The sequence below is a fragment of the Hordeum vulgare genome, chromosome 7H, assembly GCF_904849725.1.
Source record: "Hordeum vulgare subsp. vulgare chromosome 7H, MorexV3_pseudomolecules_assembly, whole genome shotgun sequence".
Classification (NCBI taxonomy): domain Eukaryota; kingdom Viridiplantae; phylum Streptophyta; class Magnoliopsida; order Poales; family Poaceae; genus Hordeum; species Hordeum vulgare.
In genome coordinates, this window is record NC_058524.1 from 605538046 (window position 1) to 605555949 (window position 17904).

Below are 17904 nucleotides of genomic sequence, written 5' to 3' on the forward strand. Positions count from 1 at the left end.
GAAATACTCCAAATATCTACTCTACTATACGAATCCGTTTCACTACTCATAGTTATTCGGATTAGTGTCAAATCTTGCATCGACGTAACCCTTTACGATGAACTCTTTAACCACCTCCATAATCGAGAAAAATTCCTTAGTCTATCAGTTACTAAGGATAACTTTGACCGCTGATCACTGATTCAATCCTGGATCACTCTGTGTACCTCTTTAACTGACTTGCCGCAAGGCACACATCAGGTGCGGTACTCAGCATGGCATACTTTAGAGTCTACGGCTAAGGCATAGAAGACGACCTTCGTCTATTCTCTTTATTCTGCCGTGGTCGGGTTCTGAGTCTTACTCAAATTCACACCTTACAACGCAACCAAGAACTCCTTCTTTGCTGATCTATTTTGAACTCCTTCAAAACTTGTCAAGGCATGCATTTTGTTGAAACTTCTATTAAGCATTTTGATCTATCTCCATAGATCTTGATGCTCAATGTTAAAGTAGCTCAATCCAGGTATTCCTTTGAAAACTCCTTTCAAACAACCTTGTATGCTTCACAGAAATTCTACATTACTTCTGATCCACAATATGTCAACCACATATACTTATCAGAAATTCTATAGTGCTCCCACTCACTTCTTTGGAAATACAAGTTTCTCATAAACCTTGTACAAACCCAAAATCTTTGATCATCTCATCAAAGTGTATATTCCAACTCCGAGATGCTTGCACCAGTCCATTGAAGGATCGCTGGAGTTTGCATATTTGCTAGTATCTTTAGGATCGACAAAACCTCATGGTTGTATCTCATACAATGGTTGCTCAAGGAAACCGTCGAGGAAACAATGTTTTGACATCCTACATGCAATATTTCATAAATAATGCAGAAACTACTAACATAATTCTAACGGACTTTTAGCATCGCTACGAGTGAGAAAGTCTCATCATAGTCAACTGTTTGATCTTGTCAGAAACATCTTTGCGACAAGTCGAGCTTTTCTTAATAGTGACTTATCACTATCATCGTCTGTCTTCCTTTTAAAGATCCATCTTTACTCAATAGTCCTATGACCATCAAGTAGTTCTTCCAAAGTATACACTTTGTTTTCATACATGGATCCTCTCTCGGATTTCATGGCTTCCAGCCATTTGTCGGAATCTGGGCCCACCATTGCTTTCTCCATAACTCGTAGGTTCACTGTTGCTCAACAACATGACCTCCAAGACATGGTCACCGTACCACTCTGCAGTAGTACGCGACCTTGTCAACCTACGAGGCTTGTAGTAACTTGATCCGATGCTCGATGATCACCATCATCAGCTTTTACTTCAATTGGTGTAGGCGCCATAGGAACAACTTCCTGCGCCCTACTACACACTGGTCGAAGTGATGGTTCAATAACCTCATCAAGTTCTACCACCCTCCCACTCAATTCTTTCGAGAGAAACCTTTCCTCGAGAAAGGATCCGTTTCTAGAAACAAACACTTTGCTTTCGGATCTGAGATAGGAGATGTACCCAACTGTTTTGGATATCCTATGAAGATGCATTTATCCACTTTGGGTTCGAGCTTATCAGACTGAAACTTTTTCACATAAGTGTCGAAGCCCCAAACTTTCAAGAAACGACAGTTTAGATTTCTCTAAACCCCAGTCTATACTGTGTCATCTCAACGGAAATACGCGGTGCCCTATTTAAAATGAATGCGATTGTCTCTAATGCATAACCCATAAAACGATAGTGGTAATTCGATAAGAGACATCATAGCATGCACCATACCAAATAGAGCATGGCTATGATGTTCAGACACATCATCACACTATGATGTTCTAGGTGGCATGAACCGTGAAACAATTTCCACATTGTCTTAACTGCGTACCAAAACTCGTAACTCGGATATTCATTTCTATGATCATATCGTAGACAGTTTATCCTCTTGTTACGGCGAACTTCACTCCGAAACAGAATTGAACTTTTCAATATTTCAGACTTGTGATTCATTAAGCAAATACTCTACTATCTCCTCAAATCGTCATTGAAGTAAGAACATAATGATATCCACTTCGTGCCTCAGCACCCATTGGACTGCATACATCAAAATGTATCACCTCCAACAAGTTACTATCTTATTTCATCTCAATGAAAACAATGCCTTGCTCATGTGGTATGATTTGCATGTCACTAGTGATTCAAAATCAAGTGAGTATAAAGATCCATCAGCATGGAGCCTCTTCATGCAATTTATACCAACATGACTCAATCGGCAGTGCCACAAGTAAGTGGCACTATCATCATTACCTCGTATCTTTTGGCACCAATATCATGAACATGTGTAACACTATGATCGAGATTCAATAAACCATTGAAGGTGATTATTCAATAAAATAGAGTAACCATTATTCTCTTTAAATGAATAATCGTATTTGCAATAAACACGACACAATCATGTTCATGCTTAACGCAAGCACCAAATAACAATTACTTAGGTTTAACACCAATCCCGATGGTAGAGGGAGCGTGCGACGTTTGATCATATCAACCTTGGAAACACTTCCAACACGTATCGTCACCTCGCCTTTAGCTAGTCTCCGTTTATGCCGTAGCTTTTATTTCGTGTTACTAATCACTTAGCAACCGAACCGGTATCTAATACCCTCATGCTACTAGGAGTACTAGTAAAGTACACATCAACATCATGTATATCAAATATACTTCTTTCGACTTTTGCCAGCCTTCTTATCTACCAAGTATCTAGAGTTGCTCCGCCTCAGTGACTGTTCCGCTCATTACAGAAGCACTTAGTCTCGGGTTTGGGTTTAATCTTGGGTCTATTCATTAATGCAGCAACTGTTTTGCCGTTTCACGAAGTATCCCTTCTAGCCCTTGCCTTTCTTGAAACTTAGTGGTTTTACAAACCATCAACTATTGATGCTCCTTCTTGATTTCTACTTTCGCAGTGTCAAACATCGTGAATCGCTCAAGGATCATTGTATCTATCCTTGATATGTTATAGTTCATCACGAAGCTTTCACAGCTTGGTGGCAGTGACTTTGGAGAACAATCACTATCTCATATGGAAGATTAACTCCCACTTGATTCAAGTGATTGTCGTACTCAGACAATCTGAGCACACGCTCAACGATTGAGCTTTTCTCCTTTACTTTGTGGACAAAGAATCTTGTCGGAGGTCTCGTACCTCTCAACAAGGGCACGAGCATGAAATCACAGTTTCATCTCTTTAGAACATCACTTGTGTTCCTTGACGTTTCAAAACGTCTTCGGTGCCTTGTTTCTAAGCCATTAAGTATTTTGCACTGAACTATCGTGTAGTCATCAGAAACGTGTATGTCAGATGTTCAAAGCATCCACAGACGACGCTCGAGGTGCAGCACACCGAGTGGTGCATTAAGGACATAAGCCTTCTGCGCAGCAACGAGGACAATCCTCTTCAAAGTTTGCTACTATCAACTTTCAACTAAATTTTCTCTAGGAACATATAAAAACAGAAGAGCTATAGCGCAAGCTACATCGTAATTCGCAAAGACCATTAGACTATGTTCATGACAATTAGTTCAATTAATCATATTACTTAAGAACTCCCACTCAAAAAGTACATCTCTCTAGTCATTTGAGTGGTACATGATCCAAATCCACTATCTCAAGTCCGATCATCACGTGAGTCGAGAATAGTTTCAGTGGTAAGCATATCTGTGCTAATCATATCAACTATACGATTCATGCTCGACCTTTCGGTCTCATGTGTTACGAGGCCATGTCTGCACATGCTAGGCTCGTCAAGCTTAACCCGAGTGTTCTGCGTGTGCAACTGTTTTGCACCCGTTGTATGTGAACGTTGAGTCTATCACACCCGATCATCACGTGGTGTCTCGAAACGAAGAACTGTCGCAACGGTGCACAGTCGGGGAGAACACAATTTCGTCTTGAAATTTTAGTGACAGATCACCTCATAATGCTACCGTCGTTCTAAGCAAAATAAGGTGCATAAAAGGATTAACATCACATGCAATTCATAAGTGACATGATATGGCCATCATCATGTGCTTCTTGATCTCCATCACCAAAGCACCGGCACGATCTTCTTGTCACCGGCGTCACACCATGATCTTCATCATCATGATCTCCATCAACGTGTCGCCATCGGGGTTGTCGTGCTACTCATGCTATTACTACTAAAGCTACGTCCTAGCAATATAGTAAACGCATCTGCAAGCACAAATGTTAGTTTAAAGACAACCCTATGGCTCCTGCCGGTTGCCGTACCATCGACGTGCAAGTCGATATTAACTATTACAACATGATCATCTCATACATCCAATATATCACATCACATCATTGGCCATATCACATCACAAGCATACCCTGCAAAAACAAGTTAGACGTCCTCTAATTTTGTTGTTGCATGTTTTACGTGGTGACAATGGGTATCTAGTAGGATCGCATCTTACTTACGTAAACACCACAACGGAGATATATGAATTGCTATCTAACCTCATCCAAGGACCTCCTCGGTCAATTCCGATTCAACTAAAGTTGGAGAAACTGACACCCGCCAGTCATCTTTAAGCAACGGAGTTACTCGTAGCGATGAAACCAGTCTCTCGTAAGCGTACGAGTAATGTCGGTCGGAGCCGCTTCGATCCAACAATACCGCGGAATCAAGAAAAGACTAAGGAGGGCATCAAAACGCACATCACCGCCCACAAAAACTTTTGTGTTCTACTCGAGAAGACATCTACGCATGAACCTAGCTCATGATGCCACTGTTGGTGAACATCGCATGGGAAACAAAAATTTTCCTACGCGCACGAAGACCTATCATGGTGATGTCCATCTACGAGAGCGGATGTGTGATCTACGTACCCTTGTAGACCGTACAGCAGAAGCGTTAGTGAACGCGGTTGATGTAGTGGAATGTCCTCACGTCCCTCGATCCGCCCCGCGAACTATCCCGCGATCAGTCCCACGATCTAGTACCGAACGGACGGCACCTCCGCGTTCAGCACACGTACAGCTCGACGATGATATCGGCCTTCTTGATCCAGCAAGAGAGACGGAGAGGTAGAAGAGTTCTCCGGCAGCGTGACGGCGCTCCGGAGGTTGGTGATGATCTTGTCTCAGCAGGGCTCCGCCCGAGCTCCGCAGAAACGCGATCTAGAGGAAAAACCGTGGAGGTATGTGGTCGGGCTGCCGTGGAAAAGTCATCTCAAATCAGCCCTAATACCTCTGTATATATAGGTGGGAGAGAGGGGGCCTTGCCTTGGGGCTCAAGTAGCCCCAAGGGGGTCGGCCGAGCCAAGGGGGGAAGGTCTCCCCCCCCCAAACCGAGTTGGACTTGGTTTGGTGGGTGGGAGTCCTTCCTTCCCTTCCCACCTCCTTTTTTTCTTTCTCTTTGATTTTTCTTCCAATGCACATAGGGTCCTTTTGGGCTGTCCCACCAGCCCACTAAGGGCTGGTGCGCCACCCTTAAGGCCTATGGGCTTCCCCGGGGTGGGTTGCCCCCCGGTGAACTCCCGGAAACCATTCGTCATTCCCGGTATATTCCCGGTAACTCCGAAAACCTTCCGGTAATCAAATGAGGTCATCCTATATATCAATCTTCGTTTCCGGACCATTCCCGAAACCCTCGTGACGTCCGTGATCTCATCCGGGACTCCGAACAACATTCGGTAACCAACCATATAACTCAAATACGCATAAAACAACGTCGAACCTTAAGTGTGCAGACCCTCCGGGTTCGAGAACTATGCAGACATGACCCGAGAGACTCCTAGGTCAATATCCAATAGCGGGACCTGGATGCCCATATTGGATCCTACATATTCTACGAAGATCTTATCGTTTGAACCTTAGTGCCAAGGATTCATATAATCCCGTATGTCATTCCCTTTGTTCTTCGGTATGTTACCTGCCCGAGATTCGATCGTCAGTATCCGTATACCTATTTCAATCTCGTTTACCGGCAAGTCTCTTTACTCGTTCCGTAATACAAGATCCCGCAACTTACACTAAGTCACATTGCTTGCAAGGCTTGTGTGTGATGTTGTATTACCGAGTGGGCCCCGAGATACCTCTCCGTCACACGGAGTGACAAATCCCAGTCTCGATCCATACTAACTTAACGAACACCTTCGGAGATACCTTTAGAGCATCTTTATAGTCATCCAGTTACGTTGCGACGTTTGATACACACAAAGTATTCCTCCGGTGTTAGTAAGTTATATGATCTCATGGTCATAGGAATAAATACTTGACACGCAGAAAACAGTAGCAATAAAATGACACGATCAACATGCTACGTCTATTAGTTTGGATCTAGTCCATCACGTGATTCTCCTAATGAGGTGATCGAGTTATCAAGCAACAACACCTTGTTCATAATCAGAAGACACTGACTATCTTTGATCAACCGGCTAGACAGTGTTTTGTCTATGTATCCACACATGTAAATGAGTCTTCATTCAATACAATTATAGCATGGATAATAAACGATTATCTTGATACATGAATTATAATAATAACTATATTTATTATTGCCTCTAGGGCATAATTCCAACACTCCAAGCTTTAAAGGATGGCGACTTATAGACCACAGAGGTCACGATTTGTAGGAAGGAAAGTATCCTTGTAAAACCCTAGGGGTTCAACATGTATATAAAGGCGAGTCCCAGGGAAGAAGAGGGCAGGTTAGAAATCATCGAGTGCTACGTTTGGTGAGTTACGCCCTCCTTGTAATCGAAACTACATCAATACAACTCAAAGCAGGACGTAGGCCTTTACCTCCTCACGAGGGACCGAACCTGGGTAAATTGCCGTGTCTCTCCCGCTCAATCCCTTTGAGTCGCCACCAAGGTGCGATGGCTCCAGTACTAAGTCCTTTCACGAGGACATCTGCCATGACAAAACCACGACACCACTAGCTTTAGGAACAAAAACAGACTTGACGGTCTTTTTGAGAGTGAGATTTGGAGTATTTTGCACAGTGGCAAAAGCGGAACCCAAGTTGGTTATGACATCTTCTATTTTGCCAATTCTAGAGGAATCATTAACTATAGGTTCCTTCTCCCTTCAATTTTTCAAAACTATTCCCACTTTGGATCCGTACTGAGTAATTTGATTGTGGATCTTTCTATCCAAATCCTCAATAAGTTCAATTGTGGCAATTTTGTTTTCAATGGCGTCAAGGCTTTGCATCACATGTTCCAAGGTCAAGGTAGTTCCATTAACCATGAGCGGGGGTGAGCCTACCAAATTCATGATCGATCCATAGGAGTCAACAGTATGGCTCCCCAAAAAATTCCTGCCTACGATGGTATCAAGAATATACCTATTTCAAGGAGAGATTCCAACATAAAAACTTTTAAGAAGAACGGTAGTGGATTGCTTACGAGTAGATCTACTTTGAGCATTGCAAATCCTGTACCAAACGTCCTTTAAATTTTCTTCCTCATTCTTCTTGAAATTGAGAACTTCGTTTTCAGGGGTTTCGTTTGGAGTGGTGGGTCTAGCCATTGATGGACTATCCCACACACAAACGAGAAGGAAGTAAGCGAGTGAAACGGGCAAAAGAGAACGGCAAAAAGGCAAAAGAAAACGGCAAAGGAGAAAGGCAACTGAAAACAGCAAAAGGCAAAAGGCAAATGAACGGCAAATGTGAAGTGGGGGAGAGGAAAACGAGAGGCAACTGGCAAAAAAGGTAAATGCAAGAGATGAGTTTGTGTCACTTACTTGGATAGATCTAGACTTCATCTCTCCCCGGCAACGGCGCCAGAAATCCTTCTCTGCTGGCTACGCCTATAGGGATTTCCTTGGCAAATATGCAAAGGATTCCCCCGCGGCCTTGGAGCCTTGCGTTGGTGTTCCCTTGAAGAGGAAAGGGTGATGTAGCACAGCGGCGGTAAGTATTTCCCTCAGTTTGAGAACCAAGGTATCAATCCAGTAGGAGGATCGCGTCAAGTCACCAGTACCTGCACAAACACAAAGAGCTTGCACCCAACGCTATGAAGGGGTTGTCAATCCCTTATAGAATGTTTGCAAAGTGAGAACTGAAAGCAAAAAGTAAACAAAGCAAAGTAAAAGTAAAAGCGGAGATGATAATTGTGAGTAGACCCGGGGGCCGTAGTGTTCACTAGTGGCTTCTCTCATGAAAGCAAGTAGACGGTGGGTGAACGAATTACTATCGAGCAATTGATAGAACCGCGCAAAGTCAAGACGTTTTCTATGGCAATGATCATACATATATGCATCACATACAAAACAAGTAGACCGATACTTTCTGCATCTACTACTATTACTCCACACGTCGGCCGCTATCCAGCATGCATCTAGTGTATTGAGTTCATAAGAGCAGAGTAACGCCTTAAGCAAGATGACATGATGTAGATGGACAATCTCAAATCTATGATTAAAGCCCATCTTGTTACCCTTGATGGAAACAACATGATGCGTGCCTTGCTGCCCCTTCTGTCACTGGGAAAGGTCACCGCACGGTATAAACCCAAAACCAAGCACTTCTCCCATTGCAAGAATCATAGATCTAGTTGGCCAAACAAAACCCAAGACTCAGAGAGACTTACAAGGATATCAAATCATGCATATAAGAAATCAGCAAAGACTCAAATATAATTCATAGATAATCTGATCACAAATCCACAAATCCACAATTCATCGGATCTCCATAAACACACCGCCAAGAGGATTACATCGGATAGATCTGCATGAAGATCATGGAGAACTTTGTATTGAAGATCCAAGAGAGAGAAGAAACCATCTAGCTACTAACTATGGACCCGTAGGTCTGAAGTAGACTACTCACGAGTCATTGGAGAGGCAATGATGTTGATGTAGAAGCCCTCCAGCTCCAAAGTCCCCTCCGGCAGGGCACCGGGAAGGGTCTCCAGATGAGATCTCGCGGAAACAGAAGCTTGCGGCGGCGAAAAAGTGGTTTCGTGGACGCCCTTATTTTTTCTGGCATTTTAGGGAATATATAGGCCAAAGAGCTAGGGTAGGGGAGCTCCAGGGGGGCCACAAGCTTGGTAGCCGCGGGCCCCCCTGGCCATGGCTACAGGGCTTGTGGGCCCCCTGTGGGCCTCCTTCCTTGGCCCTCAAGTCCCCCGATCTTCTTCTGTTCTGGAAACATTCATTTCGGGGATTTTATTCCGTTTGAAGTCCGTTCCAAAATCAGATCTGAAAAGAGTCAAAAACACAGAAAAAAAGGAACTAGCACTTGGCACTGAATTAATAAGTTAGTCCCAAAAAAGATATGAAAGGTATATAAACATCCAAAGTTGACAAGATAACAGCATGAAACCATAAAAAAATATAGATACGTTTGAGACGTATCAATGCCCCGCGCGTTGCTACGGAAAACTTGTTAAAAATATATGGATAAATGTTAGAAAACTAATGCTAATGCAAAAGTGATTATAAAAATGCCTTGCTTAATTACCTAGAAAAATATTCATGCAAGAAGATATGTTTTGCATGAAGAAATTTATAAAAAATATACTAGCTATTTAAGAATAGAAGAATATAATGATGTGATCCCGTCGTCAAATGACAACTCATGCCTATAACTAGGAAAAGTTAACCATCTTTGATCAACGAGCTAGTCTAGTAGAGGTTTACTGGTAATACTTTGTTGTCTATATATCGACACATGTATTTGTGTTTCCAATCAATAATATTATAGCATGGATAATAAAAAAATATCATGAACCAGAAAATATAATAATAACCACCTTATTATTTCCTCTAGGGCATATTTCCAAAAGTTTTACTAGCATATGATAGACTTACTAGGAATTATAAATTATAGTCACCGTCCAAAATGCAAATACTTTTATGTATACTAGACGATGCCCCGCGCATTGCGGCGGAAAACTTGTTGAAAATATATGGATAAATGTTAAAAAACTAATGGTAATGCAAAAATGATTATAAAAATGTCTTGCTTAATTACCTAGAAAAATATTCATGCATGAAGAGATTTATAAAAAAATAACATATAACTACATGCATGACTTGATGATGTGGCGTTGTTGCATGGAGAGGAAAATTGGATAGTGGGTTCTAGCTATTTAAGAATAGAAGAATATAAACTACATGCATGACTTGGTGATGTGGAATTGTTACATGGAGAGGAAAAATAAATTCATGCACGAAGATATGTTTTGCATGAAGTCAGGGAGTTGCATGATATCATGGTCAAAGGAACATATACATTGGCATGCACAAAGCAATAGGAGCAAACTTAATACAATCAAACGCTATGCTTACGGTTTGGGTCTTGTCCATCACATCATTCTTCTAATGATGTGATCCCGTTATCAAATGACAACTCAGGCCTATAACTAGGAAAACTTAACCATCTTTGATCAACGAGCTAGTCCAGTAGAGGCTTACTGGTAACACTTTGTTGTCTATATATCCACACATGTATTTTTGTTTCCAATCAATACAATTATAGCATGGATAATAAACAATTATCATGAACCAGAAAATATAACAATAACCACCTTATTATTTCCTCTGGGCATATTTCCAACAGTTTTTCAAGCATATGATAGACTTACTAGGAATTATGAATTACAGTCACGGTCCAAAATACATATACTTTTATCTATACTAGACGATGCCCCGCGCGTCGCTACGGAAAACTTGTTAAAAATATATGGATAAATGTTAGAAAACTAATGGTAATGCAAAAATGATTATAAAAATGTCTTGCTTAATTACCTAGAAAAATATTCATGCATGAAGATATTTATAAAAAATAATTTATAACTACATGCATGACTTGATGATGTGGCGTTGTTGCATGAAGAGGAAAATTTGATAGTGGGTTCTAGCTATTTAAGAATAGAAGAATATAAACTACATGCATGACTTGTTGATGTGGCATTGTTGCATGGAGAGGAAAAATAAATTCATGCACGAAGATATGTTTTGCATGAAGTCAGGGAGTTGCATGATATCATGGTCAAAGGAACAAATACATTGGCATGCAGAAAGCAATAGGACCAAACTCAATACAATCAAACGCCATGCTTACGGTTTGGGTCTGGTACCCATAACATCATTCTCCTAATGATGTGATCCAGTTGTGAAATGACAACTCATGCCTATAACTAGGAAAACTTAACCATCTTTGATCAACGAGCTAGTCCAATAGAGTCTTACTGGTAACACTTTGATGTCCATATATCCACACATGTATTTGTGTTTCCAATCAATAATATTATAGCATGGATAATAAACAATTATCATGAACCAGAAAATATAATAATAACCACCTTATTATTTCCTCTAGGGCATATTTCCAAGAGTTTTACTAGCATATGATAGACTTACTAGGAATTATTAATTATAGTCACGGTCCAAAATGCAAATACTTTTATCTATACTAGACGATGCCCCGCGCGTTGCTACAGAAAACTTGTTAAAAAATATATGGATAAATGTTAGAAAACTAATGGTAATGCAAAAATGATTATAAAAATGTCTTGCTTAATTACCTAGAAAAATATTCATGCATGAAGAGATTTATAAAGAAATAACTTATAACTACATGCATGACTTGATGATGTGGCGCTGTTGCATGGAGAGGAAAATTGCATAGTGGGTTCTAGTTATTTAAGAATAGAAGAATATAAACTACATGCATGACTTGTCGATGTGGCATTGTTGCACGGAGAGGAAAAATAAATTCATGCACGAAGATATGTTTTGCATGAAGTCACGGAGTTGCATGATATCATGGTCAAAGGAACAGATACATTAGCATGCAGAAAGCAATAGGAGCAAACTTAATACAATCAAATGCTATGCTTACGGTTTGGGTCTTGTCCATCACATCATTCTCCTAATGATGTGATCCCGTTGTTAAATGACAACTCATGCCTATAACTAGGAAAACTTAACTTTCTTTGATCAACGAGCTAGTCGAGCAGAGGCTTACTGGTAACACTTTGTTGTCTATATACCCACACATGTATTTGTGTTTCCAATCAATAATATTATAGTATGGATAATAAACAATTATCATGAACCAGCAAATATAATAATAACCACCTTATTATTTCCTCTAGGGCATATTTCCAAAAGTTTTACTAGCATATGATAGACTTACTAGGAATTATGAATTATAGTCACGATCCAAAATGCATATACTTTTATCTATACTAGATGATGCCCCGCGTTTTGCTACGGAAAACTTGTTAAAAAATATATGGATAAATGTTAGAAAACTAATGGTACTGCAAAAACGGTTATAAAAATGTCTTGCTTAAGTACCTTGAAAAACATTCACGCATGAAGATATGTTTTGCATGAAGAGATTAATAAAAAAATAACTTATAACTACATGCATGACTTGATGATGTGGCCTTGTTGCATGGAGAGGAAAGCTGGATAGTGGGTTCTAGCTATTTAAGAATAGAAGAATATAAACTACATGCATGACTTGTTGATGTGACATTGTTGCATGGAGAGGAAAAATAAATTCATGCATGAAGATATGTTTTGCATGAAAAAAATAACTTATAACTACATGCATGATTTGATGATGTGGCATTGTTGCATGGAGAGGAAAATTGAATAGTGGGTTCTAGCTATTTAAGGATAGAAGAATAAAAACTACATACATGACTTGGTGATGTGGCATTGTTGCATGGAGAGGAAAATTAGGTAGTGGGTTCTAGCTATTTAAGAATTTTTGCATGAAAAAATAACTTATAACTACATGCATGATTTGATGATTGGCATTGTTGCATGGAGAGGAAAATTGAATAGTGGGTTCTAGCTATTTAAGGATAGAAGAATAAAAACTACATACATGACTTGGTGATGTGGCATTGTTGCATGAAGAGGAAAATTAGGTAGTGGGTTCTAGCTATTTAAGAATAAAAGATATCATGACAATTTGCACCCACACCGTAGATGCACTACACAATTAAAGCTTATAGTTAGGATCGGAGTTCTTTTAAAATGATATGGACCTACTTTGTGATTTCAGTTTCTAAGAAATGTATTTATAAGTATATTTGAAGATTTACCATACAATATTAATGAATCATAGTAAAAGGGAGAGTTTTACTTAAGAGTCCGTGGGAGAAATCTGCATGCTTCCAAACGGATCTCTTTCTTAGGATGAACTCATGCTGTTTACTGAATCATGTCTCATTAAGAAGTATCACACTGAATTAACTTGTCTAATGACTCAATAATTTCTACAATGGAGATTCACAAGATTGAATGAAGCTCGGGGAGGAGAGAAGATGCGCAAGGGGAGTGGTATATCGATCTTACCTGCTGCCCTGAAGGTGGCAGTGGCCGCGTTGGTCCAGCGGGGGCGTGCGGTGGTGTCTGGAGTAGGTGGCGGCCGCGTTCGTCCTGCGGCGACCGTGGCGGGATTGGGAGGTGGCGGCAATCGCATTGGTCTCGCGGTGACACGCGGCACGGTCGGGAGGTGGCAGCGGCCGTGCTTGTCCAGCAGTGACGCATGGCAGGGTCGGGAGGTGGTGGCCACGGCAGCAGGCGAGAGAGCGGGGCCAGGAGGGAGAGGAAGGTGAATACGATTTTTTTTTTAACTAGGAGGGCTGTTAAGATGGACTAGTGCTAGTGTGGGCTAATGGGCCAAGCCAGCACAATCTGTATTAAAAAAAGACAAAAAATAAGCACTTCCCTCTGTCGTGAGGTATAACCGCAACGCCAACAATAAGGTTGTATCATTGTCATACAAATTTGTCCAACGCCAGCACTGTCCGAAAAATATAGTGCTGGTGTCGCTTAAACGACGCGTCACCAACATAACTTGTGGCTAGCCGTTTCTTCACTAGTGCACGTGCAATGAGACCCGCGACGATGCCTTGAAGAAGGGAACAAGCTTCGTGTCCGCCGGTCCATCAGAAGATAGAACATGTTTTCACCCTGGCTAACACTCACCTCCACCGAACTCCACACCCCCTGCTATCGCTTAAGCCACACAACCATGGCCACCGGGCAACACTGAGCCACGGGCTCTGTCCATGAGCACTGCACTACCACCACCAGGGCCATCGCCCTGTATCCAAGAACTTGACACCACCTCACCTGACACCCACCGCTACCCTAACCAACGAGACGAGCGGAAATGCCCCACCTTTCGCACCCCAGGGTTGTCCTCAGCGCTGAGACCCAAGACGCCAGTCAAAATTGGTTTCCATCAACCCGCCCTGTAGCATCGGGCACGAGACAAGCTTGGTCCTGCCGCCGGGCAGAATTCGATCTCGGTCCTACAGCCGGGCACGAGATGAGCTCCGTCCAGCGGCACCGAGCGCGAGAAGAGAGATGGACCATAGCTATGAGAGGACCGACCCTCTAACAAAAGTAGCGCCCGGAGGATGAGTCAAAGGCCGACACAAGCCGTATATGGATGAGCCGACGCCAGAACATGCCAGCCGCAGCCGTAACCGACTTGCCAAGCTGCCATGGAGCCATCCACGGGCGGAGCAGCAGCCACACCTGGCCACTACCGAACCCGCGCCGCCTGCCGAGCTCCAAGCGTCGGAGCCGCCGGGCACGCTCATCCCTCCTCCAGATCTGGCGAGTCGGGCACCGGCTAATGCAGCCCCCAAGACCCAGCGCATGCCTGCACGCAGCCGACCACCTCCGTCTTAACACCAGCTCCTATGCATGTCGCCGCCAAGTGCCGCCGCCGACGAAATGCCGCACGTTGCCAACAGCCGCCGCTAGCTCGCCAGATGTGGCCGAGCCCAGACCAGGCCACCACCACAGCCACCGCGAGCCCGCCCCGTGAATCCCACCACACCGCCACTCGGATCCCACAAACCCACCGCGAGAGCCCATCGCCGTGCCACCGCACCCACCACTAGCGCGATGCATCGCCGAAAGCCATTGACCTGCACCAATCACCCCCGAGCACGGAGTGAAGGAGCCCTGCCGCCACCGACTTTGGCGGGCTTTACCCGTCGGCGTGGCCCGGTGGTGGCGAGGGAGGAAAGGGAGGAAGGGTTGCCGAGGCCGGCGGCTAGGGTTTCTCCCCCGGTCGCCTCACGGGAGAGACGCGGGGGAGGGAGGCGGAGGAGACCTTAGTGCATGCATAGATGAAGCTTTTAAGTAATAAAGTGCCCCTTTTTGAAAAAAATATCAACTGAAGACTAGTACCGACCAAATCCAGCGAGATTTGCTGAAGACACACCTCCGCACACATCCTCAAAGGACGCTAGACGCATCATTAGAATGAAGGCTAGGCAGGAAGAACCTTATTTTTCATCTTTAAGGTGTCGTCAATTTCAGTACTAACACAAATTAGGCAAGAATTGAATTTATACTACTATACTTCGGTGCTAAGTATCACAGTAGTGTCTCGTCTGTATATGCGCTGAGATATCTCCATCCACTTAATGCATTTGGTAGCCTGCCTGGTATATCGACCTCTTGCTGGTCTATATATAGCACAAGGCTCGGCTCAAGCCCACGAGTAGTATTCCGACATCCATCAAACATTCAAACATGATGTGCCACAGATCCGAAAGCCAGATGAGAGGAAAGGCAGCACCGATCTTACTCCTCGCCATCCTTGTATGCCATGCGTTCTGGGCAAACGGTAAGTTCTATCTACGCAAGTGATCGATCCGTCGAAAGATTATCCATCAACTCTGCTAATATCCATCTTGTCCATTCCATCTAATCTTACGCAGCCATCCGTCAACCAGATGACTGGCACGAGATACTGCGCAAGGAGTGTAAGCTGAGCGTGTGCCATGAAATCGGAGGACACAAGAGTTGCTTCTGCTGCTTGGCGACGCCCGACAGCCCTTGTTGGTTCAAGGAGGACGAGTGCAAGAAAGCCTGCTCGCAGGTGCAGTTACCACCATCCTCCTCTGGTGGCACCAATCAAATAGTGTCGTGAGATGTTTGGAACAACGACAATAAGAGATCACGTCGCGTTTTTGTTCTAAATGAATCGGTCATCTAGTGTTGTATCTCCATCCAAAAAAAGGTGCAAGGAATCGAGTCAAGAATGGAACTTCTCCCTGAATTTTAGCTGTGACCAAACTACAGCTGTTTATTCGCAAAATTAAATTAATATCGCGCTAAACAATACCTGTATGATTTTGCAGCAATTAATACCGGATTTATTCCTTGCTGCGTTTTGATTCTTCCAGCTAATGCACAGTGCAAGCCTGCAAGGGATAACCTGGCTAAGGGCACTTTCCAAATATACATGGACGGCAGCAATCGTTCAATTTCTCCCTTTTTTGCGGGGAAAAAGAGAGCTTATAATAACTTAGGATGGGATGTCGCTCATACACCACTTCACAGTCTCCTCCGCACCCGAGCCGAGCCACACCGCTGTACGCGGCTGGTCCTTATTGAACAGTAAACTGCCGAGTTTGGAACTCCGTAATTTTTTTGCCAGGTTCTCCCTGATAACCAACTCGATAGATAATTTGCACTGGAAAATGTGTGCTGGCACATGAATTATTTTTATGGGCAAGGTTTGCCAAGTTGAAATCTCGGTAAAGAAAGATGTCAGGTCGCATTTCCGTTAACGGCTCATTGAATTTGACGATGTGGTTCGCCGAGTTGTTTTTGATCGAACCCGGCAAATATTGTTTACTTATTCACCGAGTTTGCGATAGAATGCACTCGACAATGATAGCCGAGTGCCTTACACCGAGTTTGAAACTTGGTAAATATTTTGCGGAGTTTAATATGTGCTCTGTTGAGTTTTCCTAAAACTCGGCATTAGTAGAGATTCTACTAGTGACAACAGCAACCGTTAGATTTCCCTCTTTTTTGCGGTGAAAAAGAGAGCTTATAATAATCGTAGGGTGGGATGTCGCTCATCTATACACCACTTCTCGGTCTCCTCCGTACCCGAGCCTAGCCACAACGCTACCTGGCATACTACCTCCATAAGCCGCAAGGCTATGACTAACTTTATTTTGTGAACGACTAACTAACCTTAATACAACCTCTCTTTCAGACATCGGAGACTAAATCTCATGCACTACAACCATGTATCGTGAACGATCACCTTCTGCGACGGGATCATCGCAATTTCCTCGGAGCCGTCCATCTTCACAATAACAGGTAGCTGGGACCTATGGAGCGCTAGGTCCAGACCTTCTCTGCATGGAAGACAATTCGGCTTCTAGACCGCTGGTGCAGGAGTGGAGTTCCCTGCAAGCAGAGAATATAATCGTGGCCACCTGATCGCGCATGACCATGACACACGCAGCCTAGCCATTGGCCTCGACTAACTCCCATTGGAATTTAGATTCACCCTTTTCTTGTGGCGTCTAGGAAGACTAGCAACTCCTTGATAGTGAAAAGGGGCTATCATGGGCAATGCTTGCGCAGCGGAAATGGAGAGGCGGAAACATCAAACGTAAAGGAGGTTGTTGCCCTGGTGCCAAGAAGATCAGAGAAGTAAACGATGTAAAAAAACAGTGATGTAATTACGTAGGATAGCTTGTTTCCCGCTATGTGATGAGACATGGAATCATTTTAAGTTTAATGTTTCAATTTCATTCTTGTGAAGCCGAGCAAAATATTTGAAGTTCTCGTTCCCAAGGATGCACGCCCTCAAATAAAAAAAAAGGATGCAGACCCTCAGTTCCAAAATAAATAAATTCCAAGCCCTCCAAAATAATGATGGAACGTTTTTGAGATTTTTTGAATCCACGGCCACTGTTTAGCTGCACTGCAGACTTTTAATTTTTCTGCAGATAAGGCCAACATGCGACGGAACTAGTCTTATGTAACCCTTCCCACGTTTATTCCCTTGAAATATTAGCTTTGCCCCCAAAACTAGCCTCCACTAGACCACTCGGTATTTGTTCTCTCCTCCGCTCGACAGTCTCTCTGTCTCCCCCCCCCCCCCCC

At 43.1% G+C, this 17904-nt stretch overlaps 1 protein-coding gene across 1 annotated transcript; it reads left to right on the forward strand.

The window, feature by feature from the left end:
- Positions 1-15501: 15501 nt before the first annotated feature.
- On the forward strand, positions 15502-16068 carry LOC123412597. Its single transcript, XM_045105551.1, has 2 exons — positions 15502-15616; positions 15711-16068. Exons 1-2 carry the CDS (start codon positions 15523-15525, stop codon positions 15920-15922), a joined length of 306 nt encoding a protein of 101 aa, XP_044961486.1. The 5' UTR covers positions 15502-15522; the 3' UTR covers positions 15923-16068.
- Positions 16069-17904: the final 1836 nt, after the last annotated feature.

Coding starts and splice junctions, on each gene's coding strand:
- LOC123412597 (XM_045105551.1), top strand. CDS start 15,523: ATGATGTGCCACAGATCCGAAAGCCAGATGAGAGGAAAGGCAGCACCG. Junction 15,617..15,710: donor CCATGCGTTCTGGGCAAACG/GTAAGTTCTATC, acceptor AATCTTACGCAG/CCATCCGTCAACCAGATGAC.